The following is a 14765-nucleotide window of genomic DNA, read 5'->3' as shown; positions in this document are numbered from 1 at the left end:
AATCTGAAGCTACAATGCCTGGGTCCAAATCCTGGCTCTGCCTTGTACTGTGTGCTGTTAGAAAAGTCACTTCACCTCTCTGTGCCTTTGTTTCTCCATCCCTTAAACACAGTAATAGTATCAAAACCTCAAGGGCTTCCTGTGAGCTAAGAAGTCAAGGCCTTAGGCAGCACAGAGAAGAGGCTTAATCAATGATATGCCTCGCTAATCTGGCAATAACGGCCCCCCAAAAACAGAGCAGTGGACCTCACAGGTCTTCAGTGGACGTCTCTTCCTTGAGGAGGGGTGCCTGACCACAGCTAAGCTGGGTGGCTCTGTCTGCTCTGAACTTTTCCGGAGCTGCCTGGCAAGGCCTGAAAATACAGCACTTGCCTATGGCCCTTCTTCCAAATGTAGGGATAATCCTCCTAACAAAGCCATAGCTTCCAGGCATGCAGGTTGGGATATCCATGTCTTCCCCACCTCTAAACCCACACTACCCAAGCCAGCGGCCCCTGTAGGCCTCTGCCCAGGCACTCCAAAAAAGTTTTTGGATGAGACTGCCCCTCCAGGTCTACAGATAAGCCCCAAAGCCACCTCCTCTATCCCAGCAGAAAAGTGTCTCTCTCTCTCTAAAACCCCATGGGCACTTCCACAGAAACCCTGGGATGCCCACGGGGGCCCCAAATGCCATCTCTTCCTTACCCTAAATCCTACAGCTCTGCAGGCTAGCAGGGCCTCATAGAGACCACACAGAGCCCCACCGTTCCCCAGCCTTGGTCCCCACAAGTCTAAGCTGTTTGCTAGCTCTGACATTAGAATTCCGCAATCAAGGGCTGTGCTTCCCTCCCTACCAGCCCCTCAACCCCTGGGTCAGCTGAAGGTCCAGGTGGCCTGTGACAAAGCCCCTCCCCCTGTGCAGCTCCTCTGAAGCTCTGCCTCCTGGGAGGGAACTTAGAGGGTCCCTGCTTGCTTTATAAGCAAGAGGCTCACTAAGTAGAGGCCTGGGCCCAGCCCCACTCTCAGGCCTCAGCCTGACCTGCCAGGCTCAGCTATCCTCACCAGCTGCCATCCGTCCTGAGGGTAGCAATAACCTAAGGGGTTCTTGGCCAGCTCAGTGAAAGCAAAGTCATTCGACTCTTCCCTGGAAGGACTGCCCTGTGTATAAAGGACCTTACATTGCAGACTTTTTTTTTTTTTTTTTTACTTGGCTGTGGAAAAGGGCAAAGCTTCTTCATGACTACACCATTTTGCAGAGATAGAGTACTGATTCCCAGGGAGCACAGAGAGCTCCTGTCATTGTGTTAATTATCTGTCCCAGCATAGGGTGGGAAGGGCAGGGGAAACATCTGGACAAGGCCAGACCAGTCATTTAGCATCAGCAAGAGTGTCACAGCACCAGGGGAGCAGCAATAACAAGTGGAGCGGCCAGCCCCCATCAGAGGAAAGGACAGTCCTCATGGTCCCCTGGGGTGGAGGATCTGCTGAGGTATGCCTGTTCCTGGTTGGCTACAGGGAGAGGACAGTAGGGCAGAGACAGGGTTCTCACCCAGGGCCAGATGCAGAAGGAAGAGAAAGCTCTGTGCCAACCAGGAGCCGCCCGGTCTGATGGAGGAGTCACTTCCTACCCCTCCCTGTCCTCCAGGCACTGCGGCTCAAGCAACCCCAAATAAAAACTACTCCATAACTAAGGGAGCTGAAGCCTCCTGAATCCTAATGACTGACTTTTAAATATGGCCATACCTTTCCTCCCCACCCCCCACCCACAGCCAAAGCAGACTTTCCCAGCAGCCCACAAGTCTGGGGCTGGAGCAGAAGCTGAGCCTTAAGGTTGGACCAAGAACTCTATGGCCTCAGCCACCTCCTGAGGAGCAGTCACACCTGGAAACCAGTGGAGATAGGCTGTGGGATTACGTGCACAGGAATGTCAAGTAGTCTGGAGGCTGAGAGATGAATAGAAGCCCTCAAAAATCATCCCAATCCTAGGCCAACAGGCTGTATTTTCCCTCCAGAGCCTCTCCCAGTGTCCCTAAACTCCCTATCCTCCAGGGGATCTCGGGCAGTACACTAGTCTCAAACCTAGGTGGTCCTGAGCCACAGGCCTCCTGGAAGCCCTCCATAAAAGCAATGGCACAGGTTTGACCAGGGCCGACAAAGCCTCTCGGGGTGCCACAGTTAGCAGCCTGGCCCTGGCCCCAACAGTTTTACTCTATGGGATGAAAAAGGACAAACCGATCCCAACCCAAATTAAGCCCAGACTCAGGCTTCCCAAGGGGCCAGGCTCTAACCATCGATTTGATGGGCCCAGGATGGAGGTTCTTCACGGCAGGCACTCTTTTCCTCCACACATAACACCCACTCCACACACAGTGCCCACTGATAAAAGTCAGAAAGGAAACAGTGGAGAAGCATCTCAGGATTTTCAGACTTGTGATGATCCATGTATGGATTTACTGAGGGGAGAGGATTATAATCCGTTTGCTCAGGTATTATGTTAAATTTTGTTTTGAGAATTTCCTCTTCAGTTATTTGGAAGCCTCTGGTGAAATCCCTCACCTCAGAGAGCACCTCTTGACAAAGGAGCATCAGGGGCAGTTGAGACACCTCCCACCACCACCCCCACACCATCATCACACAAAGCAGGGTACTCAGAGTAACCACAACACCCATACTTTAAAGGCTTCCTTTGGCCTGGAACTATACGAAGGCCTTTATAGACATGGTCTTATTTAATCTTAAAATTCCATAACTATTATTGTGATCTTTGTAGAAAAAAGGAAACAGGTTAAGTAACTTGCCTGCTAGTAAGCCACAGAACTGGGAATGAAAGCCGTCTCTAGGTTCTGAGACACTGTGCTGTCCTACCTACCCCAGAGGGCAGGGGCAGCTTCAGCCCAGGCTGCTGGGGGAGGGCTGCAAGTGGATCTGAGCCTGGCTTGAGCACTGCTGAGGCCTCCCAAGCCCAGCCCTAATTTTCAAACTTCTAGCAGCAAAGAAAATGGAGGCCTGCAAAGGGCCTATTTCATGAGGAGCTCTCACATTCTGGTATGTACACTTGTCACCAGCAGTCCTGGGGCTTTCTCAGGCTCCGTCTCTAAATTCTGTATTGTCGCCCCACCCACCTCTCGCTGCCCATCACATGAGACGCTCTTCAAGGGGAGGGGACATCTGTCACACCAGAGCTACCAGACACTGTAATCAAAGCCTCCCTCCACTATCACTGCTGTTCCTGACCAGCAGCCACGTCTAGGGACTACATTAGGTGCTTTAATTGCATTCTCATTTCAGACCTTACATCAATCTTATAACACTAGCCCCATTTTACAGATGAGAAAACTGAGGACCAAGAGTTTATTTACTTGACTCACCATAAGGTGGCAAGTTTGAGACTGGAATCTATTTCTTTCAACTCCACAGTCCCCTCCTCATAACCATGAGGCAGCCCTTCCCCAGTCAGATTCTGTCTTGGTGACACAGGGCTGCCATCTGTCTTCCCTGAGACCACCACAGCTGGCTCATGGTATTAGAGTGGATACTGTTCTTTCCCACTGCTACCCAAAGCTGAGGAGGGCATACCCTGGTCCTCCCCATCTTGCCCTCTCTCCACTAGGAAATGTGCAGACTCACTATCTTAGCAGCTCATGCCAGGGTGCTCTCAGGAAACACCACCAGGAGTGGCCATTAAAATCAGAGGTGGGAGATGGGGACCCGAGTGGGAGCAGCAGCCCTCGCCCTCTGTCAGTAGGTACGCCGTTAGGTCTGGTGAACTAGAAGACCAAGCAGACTTCAAAGACTTCTCCTCTGCCCAACAGGAGTGCCCCTCGCCTCTCCTGCCCTCTCCAGGTTCTATCTATAACCCAGGTCAACCCAACAGAAGAAAAGCAGTGGGTAGGTAAGGAAAGATCCTGGTGGGAAAGATGACTTCTATCAAGTAAATTAAGGCTCCCACTCAGATCAAGAGGTAGCAAGTCGAATTCTCCAAGAGGGCCTGTCCTTGGCTGAAAACAGGCCCCCACCTGGACCTACAAGTGCAGGCAGTTCAGCTCAGGAAGATCCAAAGGCCAAGAAGAAAGCAAGGGCATAAATTTAAGAAATCAAAGCTCCCCTCACCCTAAGTCACTGACTTCACAGAGGCCTTTCCCCCACAAACCCAGAGACTTTCTGTCTCCCCATTGCCCCCAGCCACCAGGTATGTCATCATCTACCAGTCTGGTCAGATTAGTCGAGTGATGAAAACTGAAAGACTAGTAAAGAAAGGGGTGGAAAGAATTGGGGGACAGGAGCCTCTTCAGGAAAAGACAGGGCTAAGAGATCCAGAGATCTTTCTGCCCCACCCCCGGCCAGAAAGGAAGGAGAGGACAGAAAAGGGGAGGAAAAAAACAAAACAACGGCCAAACTATACCACATGATTCCACACCCAGCAACCAAACAGCGCAGAGCTGTGAAGGCCCTTTCCTACATATTCTGAAAAACGTTCAAGGTCAGATCCTTTCTAATCAAATCCTGCTCTCACATGGGTCTGCAATCAGTCTCATCCCTCTCTATCAACAAGCTCTCCTAGATTTACTCATTTAGATGCCATTCCACATGGGCAAACCTTTTTGGCACCTGTCCCCACCTAGGGCACACCCCTGCCCCCATCCCCTTATGCTCCCCATCCAGGGCCCATTGGGTCCAGGGGACATGTCACCTTGGTTAACCCCTTAGATGGTCCACAGCAGATGGTCAGCCATAGGGGACTGGCTTTCAGATCCTGTCCAAGTCCAAACAGGAAATGGGGCTCCAAGTCTGAAGCCTTGATCTTAACACCGGCAAGGTTAAACACTGCCAAAATAAATGATTAAAAAATGCACAGGCCCTTCTGGGTGGAAGTGGCTGGAGATTATCTCCTGCTGTGCATTAACCATGAAGCTGCCTTCACCTCAAGCAGGACAGGCAGGACATTTGAAGGCTGACTGAAGGGTTTTCTTCCTTCAGTTTGGAGGTTCTCTTGCTTTCAGAACAGGGACACAGAGGTGCTGGGTTCCAGAGGCTTCTGTCTCTAGGCGGCAGAGGGCATCCAAATAGGAGGCAAGAAGCAGATACCCTCTGCAGTCTGGAGATCTGGTGGGGCATGTCCGGTCAATCTCACCCTCAAGCAGAACACTGAACCTTCCTTCCCCCACAGGGCTAGGCAACACCTCTCCACTGCCCTGCGGGCTTGGCTTGGGACAGAAGGCTGCAGGGCCCCTCTCCTTCCAGGAAAGGGAGACAGGCCCTAAAAATGACCAAAATTTTCCTTCTTGAGGTTCCCACAGTTCAAGGGCCTCTGGATCCCACTCCTAACTTTACTTGGTAATCTACTCCTAGGGCTGGGCCACGAATCATACCTCCCCCCAGGCTACACAAGGACACACCAGCAGCCAAGCACAGACAGTCGCAAGGACGGGGATCAGAAGGGGACCCAAAAACGAACTAGGGGTGGCGGAAGGGGAGGTGGGCGGGGGGTGGGGGTGACTGGGTGACGGGCACTGAGGGGGGGCACTCGATGGGATGAGCACTGGGTGTTATTCTATATGTTGGCAAATTGAACACCAATAAAAAATAAATGTATTAAAAAAAAAAAAAAAAAGAAGAAGCGGACCCCAAACGCAAAAAGAGCAATTGGTCGGTTTACGCCCTTGAGCGCGCGGCGAGGGCGCAGCGCCGCGGCCGAGGTTCGGGGTCCCGCTCCCCCGCCAGCCCCGCCCGGCGAGCTCTGCCTTAACCGTTTCCGCGCCCTCGGGCCCCCCACTCACTGCGTATGCTGGGCGCGGCCTGCGCCGAAGACCTCGTCCAGCGCCACCGTGGCCTGGCCCAGGAACTTGTCGACGCCGATGAGCGAGCGGTGCATGGTGGTGAGCACCAGCTCGCAGGCGGCGGCGGAGCCCGCGGCCCAGGGAGCCGAGCCCGCGTCGGCCTCCTGCGCCCGCAGCAGGCCGTCCAGGGCACCGGGCGGCAGCTCGAAAGAGCACTCCTCGCGCCACTCGGGGCAGCCCGGGGTCTTCTCCACCACCGACGTGCTGTACTTCTCGCGGCCCACCTGGATCACCGTGTACGCGTCGCTGGTGCTGCCCGCTCCCGAGCTCTTGCCCCGCAGCCCGCGGGCCCGCAACACCGTCACCTGGACGTGCGTGGGCAGCCAGCGGGAGGGCCCCGGCGCCGGCTCGGCGCCCCGCACCAGGGCCATGGCGGAGGAGGCGGCGGCGGACGACGGCCGGCAGGAGCGGGCCCAGACGCGGGCACGGGGCCGCCGCAGCTGCGGGATGGGCTGGGCCGAGCCGGCAGCCGCCTCCCCGCCTCCCCGCCTCCCGGCCGCCGGCCGCGCCGCGACGTCAGCGCCCCGCCCCCCGCCCCGCCCCGCGACCCGACCCCGGCCCCGGCCTCCGCACCGCCGCCGGGAGCTCAGGGGGCGCCGCGGCCCAAGGGGTGGGGCGCGCGGCCTCTGCAGCCGGGTGGGCGGGGCTCCCGCGTGGGCTCCGCCCCCGGCTGGCGGCGCCCGCGGAACCCCCCGCGCTTGCGGGCGCTCAGCACCCTCGGCCCGGTCCGAAAAGCCCGCTCCGCGTCTCCCGGCCAATCCCAAATCTTTCTTTGCGATGTCGGCCCCGGCCCGCCCCTCCTGGGCCGGCCGCCCCCCGGGCGCGGGCAGGCGGGGGTGGCGCAGGACCCCGCCGCCCCGCGCGTCCGGAGCGGCGCTCCCCGACCTCAGGCCCGCCCTGGGAGGAGGGGACGCCGGGAGCGGAGGCAGAACTGACTCCCGCCCCGGCGCGCGACAGCCCCGCACCAGCGAGCCGGCGACCTCCGCGCGCCTCGGGGGCGGGCTGGGACGGCGAGACTGCGCGGCGGGAGGCGGGAGAGCCGGGCGTGCCTGCCCTCGGCGGGCGCTGCGGCGCAGAGCGAATGATGAATAAGTAACCGCATCAGTACTTAAGCCGGGGCTCCTGCGTCACCGGTTGGTGGAAATTAGAGGCTCTGCTGAGGGTTTTAAACAATTACTTAGGCACCCATCGAGTGCCTACTATGTGCCTGTGTGCAAAGCACAGGGTCTTATTTGAACGCTTGGCCTATTATTAATAGTGATAACAATGGTTAGTAATTATAGATGCTGAATTTTAGCCAGTGCCGGTCCGTGTACTTTGTATGCATTACCTCATTTTATCCTCAGAGCAACCCTCTGAGTGAGTGCTTTTTATTCCTGTTTTCCAGAAGATTAAATTGCAGCTCCGAGAGGCTAAAGTGCCCAAGATCCATAATTGGCAAAGGTGGGATGGGATTCCACACAAATGACCCCACAGCCTGTACTTTTAAACTCATGATTTTTAAATAAAATATAACACATACAGCTAAAAAAAAATAAATAGGACGGAAGCACTTATGATGAAAAAGCAAAAGTCTCCCTCTCACCCTGGATGGGGAGAAAACCCACTTATGTCCGCTGGTGTTTTCAAGCCTGGTGACAGCTCCATCTTCTCTACCTAAAATGCTTATGTATGTGGATTTAGCAGGACAGCCATTATCTATTGCCTTCCTGTTATGATAGATCATGTGTCTGACACCCACATCCCTCTTTCAATCTTGTGTGGTTATCCTATTATTTTTAGTTTCTTTGTTGGATACCTTTATGGTGGAAACCTGTGTTTCTTCTTGGGAAGACTCTCTGCAGTACCCCTTGACTTCCTGTGCAGTGAGAGGAAGAGGCCAAAAATCCCAACTCTGCAGGCCATGTCCTTCACCAGAATATGGATGGAGGGAACCAGTACACCAGTCACTGGGGATCTGTGGGAACATACCCACCACAGGCCCAATCCTGACAGTCTTGCCCCTGCTTTCTGATGACTGGGGTGGAGGAGTCCTGGGCACTGAGCTCCACAGTCCAGCATGCCTGTGGACAGCACCTATCTTCAAGACAGCCAGCTCTGCCTATGGGTCTTGGCTGTCTGCCACTTAGCAGTAATAAAATCTGAAGATTAAACCAGCTCTCTGACCTCTACCAGCCTTGTTTCCTCATCTAGAAAATGGGGATAATGATGCCTACTTCAAGCAGTTGCTGAGAAGATTGTGTGAGAAAATATTGTCAAAGATTTTAATGCAGTGGAGACCATAATAAATGATCTCAAGGCATCTGAACATCATACACAGCTTTTCTTTTGATTATTAAAGTAAGTTCAAAAATACAGAAAAACACAAAGAAGGAAAAACAAATAGATCATAATCTCACCATCCAGAAATAAACACTGTTAACAATTTGTTTTGAATCTTTTCTCTATGCTCTGATGTTGATTTGTATGCATTATGGTTGTGAGGCAACTGTAATGTAGCTTTGGAGTGGCCATTGGAGTCCTGGTTCAACCAGTTACATGTATTATCTCATTTACCCCTGAAAACAATCATTAAAGGCAAGTGCTATTGCTACCCTCATTTTCACTGATGAAGAAACTAAAGCAGAGAGAGCTTGGGTAATTTTTTCCAAGTTTCTAACTGGAAAATTGCAGAGAATGGAAAATTGCAGAGAATAGTCTGACGACTGCCTGTGGCCTCTACTCTCACACTAGCTTGTTGATCATATAGGCACTACATCATTTGAGGTTGATAAAGTAGGAAGTATTGTCATACAACCATTTCACAGATAAAGAAATTGAGGTATAAAAAAATGTTAACAGACTTAACCAAGGTTGTACTCAGAATGGAGTCCCAACTTCAAGAATGGATTCCCTGATGGTTTTGCAGATGAAGACATCTTTACCAAAGTGCAACTAACATATATTAGTCACCCTTCTTTAATGGTTCAGTTTCACCTGCTTCCTAGTTCTCTACACCACTGGGCTACAGTAGCAAGGCTGCAGGAAAGGGCAAAAGAGAACTCAGATGGGCTACTCCTGCTCTCCTTCCTCCTGCCCTGACCCACGCAGTTTGGCAAGCTCAGGCTTCCTGCTGGCCTGGGATTGCAGCCACAGGACAGTGAAGCCAGGCAGGGCTCCCCTGCAGGTCACTTGGCAGGAGGAGGAAGGGGTAAGGTCTCTTAGCTATCTGTCGTTGAGAAAGAGCGGAAACTGAAGACACAAGTCTTGATCACCTAGAGGTGTGTTTTCTCCTCATAAGATGACCCCGTTGCCTGCAGCCTGCCATGAGGGCTAGTCAGAGGATCCTCTGGCTTACCTGGCTCTCTAGGGCTGGGTGTGCTCCTGCGTTCCTGGCTTTCTCTAGTCTGTAGAGATAGTTCTTGCTATAAAAAAGTGCTCCTTTGTGAAATGCCCACTTGTTGCTTCTCTTTGCAATACCATAAAAGCCCATTGGCCCTTCACATAGGTACTTCAAATAACTTTACCAGGCTCTGCAGACTACATTTCCTCCTGTTCTTCACCTCCCCTTTCCCGCATTTGTTTTCTAAGACCCCTCACCATAATAAAGTCACACAGCCTGGGTTCAAATTCTAGTGCCACCACTCCCCAACATTATAAGCTTAGGAAAATCACTAAAGCCCACTGAATTTCAGTTTCCACACCTATAAAATGGGCCTAATATAGAAGTCAGCTCATAGGGTTAATATGAGAGCTATCTCAACACACACTAAGCAGTAACGAATATTGTAACCTTAGAAATCTTTGCTGAAAGCAAACTTGTACATCCATGTGTCTTTTGCATTCTCTGATTGCCAATGAGATTGAATTTTTTTCAATTACTAGTCATTTATATTTCCTTTTACTGAATTGTCTATTCTCCGAATTATCTTCTATGCTCATTTGTCTTTGAAGTCTTAATTTCTTATTAATTTATACTATTGCTTTCCAAGTAAGAATAACACTTTGTCTTGGGTGCCAGGGGTGGCTCAGTCAGTTAAGTGTCTGCCTTCAGCTCAGGTCATGATCTCAGGGTCCTGGGATCCAGCCCCGCATTGTAGGGCCCCCTGTTCATCAGGGAGTCTGCTTCTCTCTCTCCTTCTGCCCACCCCCCAACTCTGCTCTCTTTCTCAAATAAATAAATAAATATTGTTTAAAAAAAGAGTAACACTTTGTCTTTTATATTTTTTGCAAATAAGTTTGACAAAAGAGGTTATGTTGTCAAATCCTTGACTTTCTTCCATTGTTTCAACATCGTTAAATTCTTCCACCCTCACAGATCAATAATATCTGCTCATATTTTCTTTAGTTTTTAGGTTGTTTAACTTCTTTGTTCTTTCATTATGTTTATTTTTATTTATTTATTTATTTTTTTGTTCTTTCATTATGTTTAAATTCTTCTATATGCGGGACACCTGGGTAGCTCAGCGGTTGAGCATCTCCCTCTGGCTCAGGGCCTGATCCCACGTCTGGGGATTGAGTCCCACATCAAGTCCCGCATTGGGCTCCCTGCAAGGAGCCTGCTTCTCCCACTGCCTATGTCTCTGCCTCTCTCTGTGTGTCTCTCATGAATAAATAAATAAATAAATAAATAAATATTTTTAAAAATTATTCTATATGCTCTTTTAGGGAATGGTTTGAAAATCCAACCCTCTCTCCCTCAACAGCAGTCCATGCTTCCCAATACTTATTGCCAATCACTATCCTTTTGCCATTGGGTTTCTCATATACATTCTTGTATGTATTGCAGACAGACTCTGAACTTTGTATTCTATTCCACTGAGATTTCTATCTTGCTGCCAATGCCATTTGGTTTTAATTGTTATTGCCTTTTTCATGCATTATTACAACAGAGGAGCAAAAATCTTCAGTTGTCCTGGGTCCTGGGATCAGCCCCAAGTCAGGCTCCCTGCTCGGCAGAGGAACCTGCTTCTCCTTCTCCCTTTGCTGCTTCCCCCCACTCCTGCTCGCTCTTGCTCTCCCTCTCTCTCTCAAATAAATAAATAGAATCTTAAAAAAAGATGAGTTCAACAAAAGAAGTATAAAACATGTACACTGGAAACTATAAAATATCAGTGAAAGAAATCAACAAAGACCTAAATAAATGGAAAGACATTCCATGTTCATAGATGGAAGGCAATATTGTTAAGATGGTAATACTCCTCCAATTGATCTACAGATTCAACACATTCCCCAACAAAATCTCAGTTGCTGTTTTTGCAGAAATTGACAAGTTGGTCTTTAAAATCATATGGAAATGCAAGGTAGGGCAGCCCGGGTGGCTCAGCAGTTTAGCGCCGCCTTCAGTCCAGGGCATGATCCTGGGGACCGGAGATCAGGGTCCCATGTTGGGCTCCCTGCGTGGAGCCTGCTTCTCCCTCTCCCTGTGTCTGTGCCCCTCTCTCTCTCTCTCTGTGTCTCTCATGAATAAATTTTAAAAATCTTTAAAAAAAAAAAAGGAAATGCAAGGAATACAGAATTGCCAAATATCTTGAAAAAGAAGAAAGACCTGAGGGACTCATACTTCCTGATTTCAAAACTTAACTACAAATCAAGATAGTATGATACTGGCATAAGGATAGACATAATAGAGCAGTGGAATAGAACTGAGAGTCCAGAAATAAACCCTTATCTTTATGGCCAATTCATTTTCAACAAAGGTGCCAAGACCATTCAATGATCCTTTCCAACAATTGGTGTTGGGACAGCTAGAAATTCACATGCACAAGAATTAAGTTAACTCTTCCTTACATCATACACAAAAATTAACTCAAAATAGATCATAGACCTAAATAGAAGTACTAAAACAATAAAACTCTCAGAAGAAAGGGAGTAAATCTTCATGACCTTGGGTTAGGGGAAGCCTTCTTAGATAGAACACCAAAACCATAAGCAACCTAAGAAAAAAATAGATAAACCAGACTGCATCAAAAGAGAAGCTTTTGTGCTCCAAAGAACACCATTAAGAAAGTAAAAAGGCTGGGGATCCCTGGGTGGCTCAGTGGTTTCGCACCTGCGTTTGGCCCAGAGCATGATCCTGGAGTCCCAGGATTGAGTTCCGCATGGGGCTCCCCGCAGGGAACCTGCTTCTCCCTCTGCTTGTGTCTCTGCCTCTCTCTGTGTGTCTCTCATAAATAAATAAAATAAAATTTAAAAAGTAAAAAGGCAATTTGCAGGATGAGAGAAAATATTTGTAAATCATACATCTAATAAGAGACTAGTATCCAGAATATATAAAGAAATCTTACAATTCAACAATAGAAACGTAACTCAATCTTTTTTTTAAAAAGGGCAAATGAGGGATCCCTGGGTGGCGCAGCGGTTTGGCGCCTGCCTTTGGCCCAGGGCGCGATCCTGGAGATCCAGAATCGAATCCCACGTCAGGCTCCCAGTGCATGGAGCCTGCTTCTCCCTCTGCCTGTGTCTCTGCCTCTCTCTCTCTCACTGTGTGCCTATCATGAATAAATAAAAATTAAAAAAAAATAAAAATAAAAAAATAAATAAAAAGGGCAAATGAGTTTGAATAGATAGTTCCTAAAGAAAATGGACAAATAGCCAATATGCACATGAAAAGAAAACATGAGCCATCAGGAAAAGTAAATCAAAACTGCAACGAGACACCACTTTATACCCACTAGAATGGATATAACAAAAAATAAATAAATAAATAAAAGTTATCAGGATGGAGACATTAGAGGCCTCATACACTGCTGGTAGGAATGTAAAACGGTGCAGCTGGTTTGCAAAACAGTTTGGCAGTTCCTCAAATTGTTAAATATGGGAGTTACCATATGACCCAAAAATTTCATCAGAATAGAAATATATAGACATACACCCAAGAGAAATGAAAACAGGCATCCACATAAAAAGTTCATTCCTGAATTCCTGCCCCAAACCTAAAAACCAATCATTGGCTATATGTCTCCCATCTCAGAGGAAGAGGTGTTTCCATGTGCTTAATTTCCCTCTCTTGCCTTGAGGCAGTCCAGTTTCCAGTCCATCTCCCCCTTCATTTCAGGATTTCTCATCCATGGGCTCCTTTCGCACATCATATAAATATGCTTAAGTCCCTCCCAAGGAAAACAGAGAAAATGTCAAACTCCCTCTCACTATCAGCCTATGCCATGTCCTCCTCTCCATCAGGGTTCCTGAAGAGGATTTACCCTCCTGGTCTCTATCCCCGTACTTCCCCATTCACACCCCAAAGCCTGGCTCCCAGTGCTCCCACCCATTCATAATTGCCAAATCCCAAGGCCCTCCCTTAGTCCTTACCTTCTTGACCTCTCTTTGGCATTCAGTAGTTAACCACTGCCTTCTCCAAATTCCTTCAACCCCCCCACTCTGCCTCAGGCTCCATTCTTCATGCTTTTGCTCCTGCCTCTCCTTCAACCCACTACCTCTGGATCTCCTTCAAGGGCTTCTCCTCCCCCATTTCTTAATATTGGTTTATTTTTCAGCCCTCTTCCCTTTTCCCTCTTCAGACTCTCCCTGGAGAGTTAGGTTTTATCCACCCTATATGTGTTTCCAACTCCTGCATGTCTACCTCCAGACCAATCGTTCTTCCTGAACCCCAGATCCACACTTCCAACTGCCAGGCAACATCTATAGATGCTTCAAACTCAACAAGTTAATATGAGTTTGCTTAGGCTGCCCTAACAAAAATGCGACAAGACTGGGTGGCTTAAACAACACAAACTTTTTTTCTCACAGTTCTGGAGGCCTGAAGTCCAAGGTCACGGTGCTGACAAGTTGGTTCTTCCAAGGCCTCTCTTCTTGGCTTATGAGTGGCTATTTTCTTGTGGCATTCTCACATGGATATCTCTTGGTCTATGTGTTATCTGTGTCCTAATCTTCTGTTCTTATAAAGGACACCAGCCACTTTGGATTTGGTAGGACCCATCCATGTGACTGCTTTTTACCTTAATTACCTTTGTAAAGGCCCTATCTCCAAATACAGTCATAATCTGAGGTATTGGGAGTTGAGGACTTCAACACAGAAACTTGTGAGGAACACAATTCAGCCCACGACAAAGTTAAAAGTTGAAGTCTTCCCCACCTTCAGCAGCTCCTTCTGTAGTCCCTCTCGGTGAACCCCTCAACACCCTAACCAGAAACCTAGAAGGCTCTCACCAAACCTAGAGGCTTCAGAGGGCATTTGCCTTTTGCCTGCTTCCCAGATACCATACTGAAAGAAAGCCATCAAAGACTACTAGGATTGTCAGAAAAGCCTTAGAAGCCAACTTGAGAAGCTTCTACTGGCCAGAGGTACAACAAATAGAGCACAGTCAAGGATAACAATCAATGGATTGAAATATATTAAATATACTTAAAACCATGATTTCATAATGATGTTTTAAAGTTAAATTTCTCATCACTAGAAGATGCTAAGAAAATTTGTTTGGAGATACTAGCACAGCTACTCATATACCTTTGACAGAAGAATGGTCCTCCTCTGTCAGGGAAGGTCATCCTATTCTACTGAGTGACCAAGTGCACAGCTTCAGGAGGCACACACATGGAGTGCTCAGGGAGAAAGGAGACACCCATCTAACTGGCCAGATTAGACAAATCTACCCTGGTGATCAATAGGGTGACATATGTTGTGTTATTTTGAAAACTACTAAATAAAGAGAAAGAATCCTGCCTCTTCTATAGGAACCGTAACACTAGATAACAAAATAGTAAATGAGAAGACTCTCTTTATAGAAGCATTCCAGCAAATGAATGAAAAAGAAATGATTGAACTGGAGTATCACCACATCCAGTCCCTAATGAATAAATAGATCTAGGCAGTGATTATCAATGGCTGCTGAATCACACCAAAAGAGATAACCAGGAATTATGTGCCTCCTAATAGAAGAACACACCACCAACTATGAAGTAGTCTTGCCCAAAAAATCTAGCCAGAATCTGATCAAGCCTCTTTATAGG

General features: G+C 48.7%; 1 protein-coding gene across 1 annotated transcript in view; it reads right to left on the bottom strand.

Moving 5' to 3' along the window:
- Window positions 1-6202, bottom strand: part of RAB11FIP5 (RAB11 family interacting protein 5) — a 36816-nt gene extending 30614 nt beyond the window's left edge. Inside the window, 1 exon segment of the mRNA XM_038561754.1 lies at window positions 5757-6202. Within this exon segment, the coding sequence (XP_038417682.1) occupies window positions 5757-6187 (431 nt within the window). The 5' untranslated portion in view covers window positions 6188-6202.
- Between the last annotated feature and the right edge of the window lie 8563 nt (window positions 6203-14765).

The sequence above is a fragment of the Canis lupus genome, chromosome 17 (genome assembly GCF_011100685.1).
Source record: "Canis lupus familiaris isolate Mischka breed German Shepherd chromosome 17, alternate assembly UU_Cfam_GSD_1.0, whole genome shotgun sequence".
NCBI classification, from domain to species: Eukaryota; Metazoa; Chordata; class Mammalia; order Carnivora; family Canidae; genus Canis; species Canis lupus.
The sequence above is the reverse complement of the archived record's forward strand: the minus strand, read 5'-3'. Positions and strand labels throughout refer to the sequence as shown.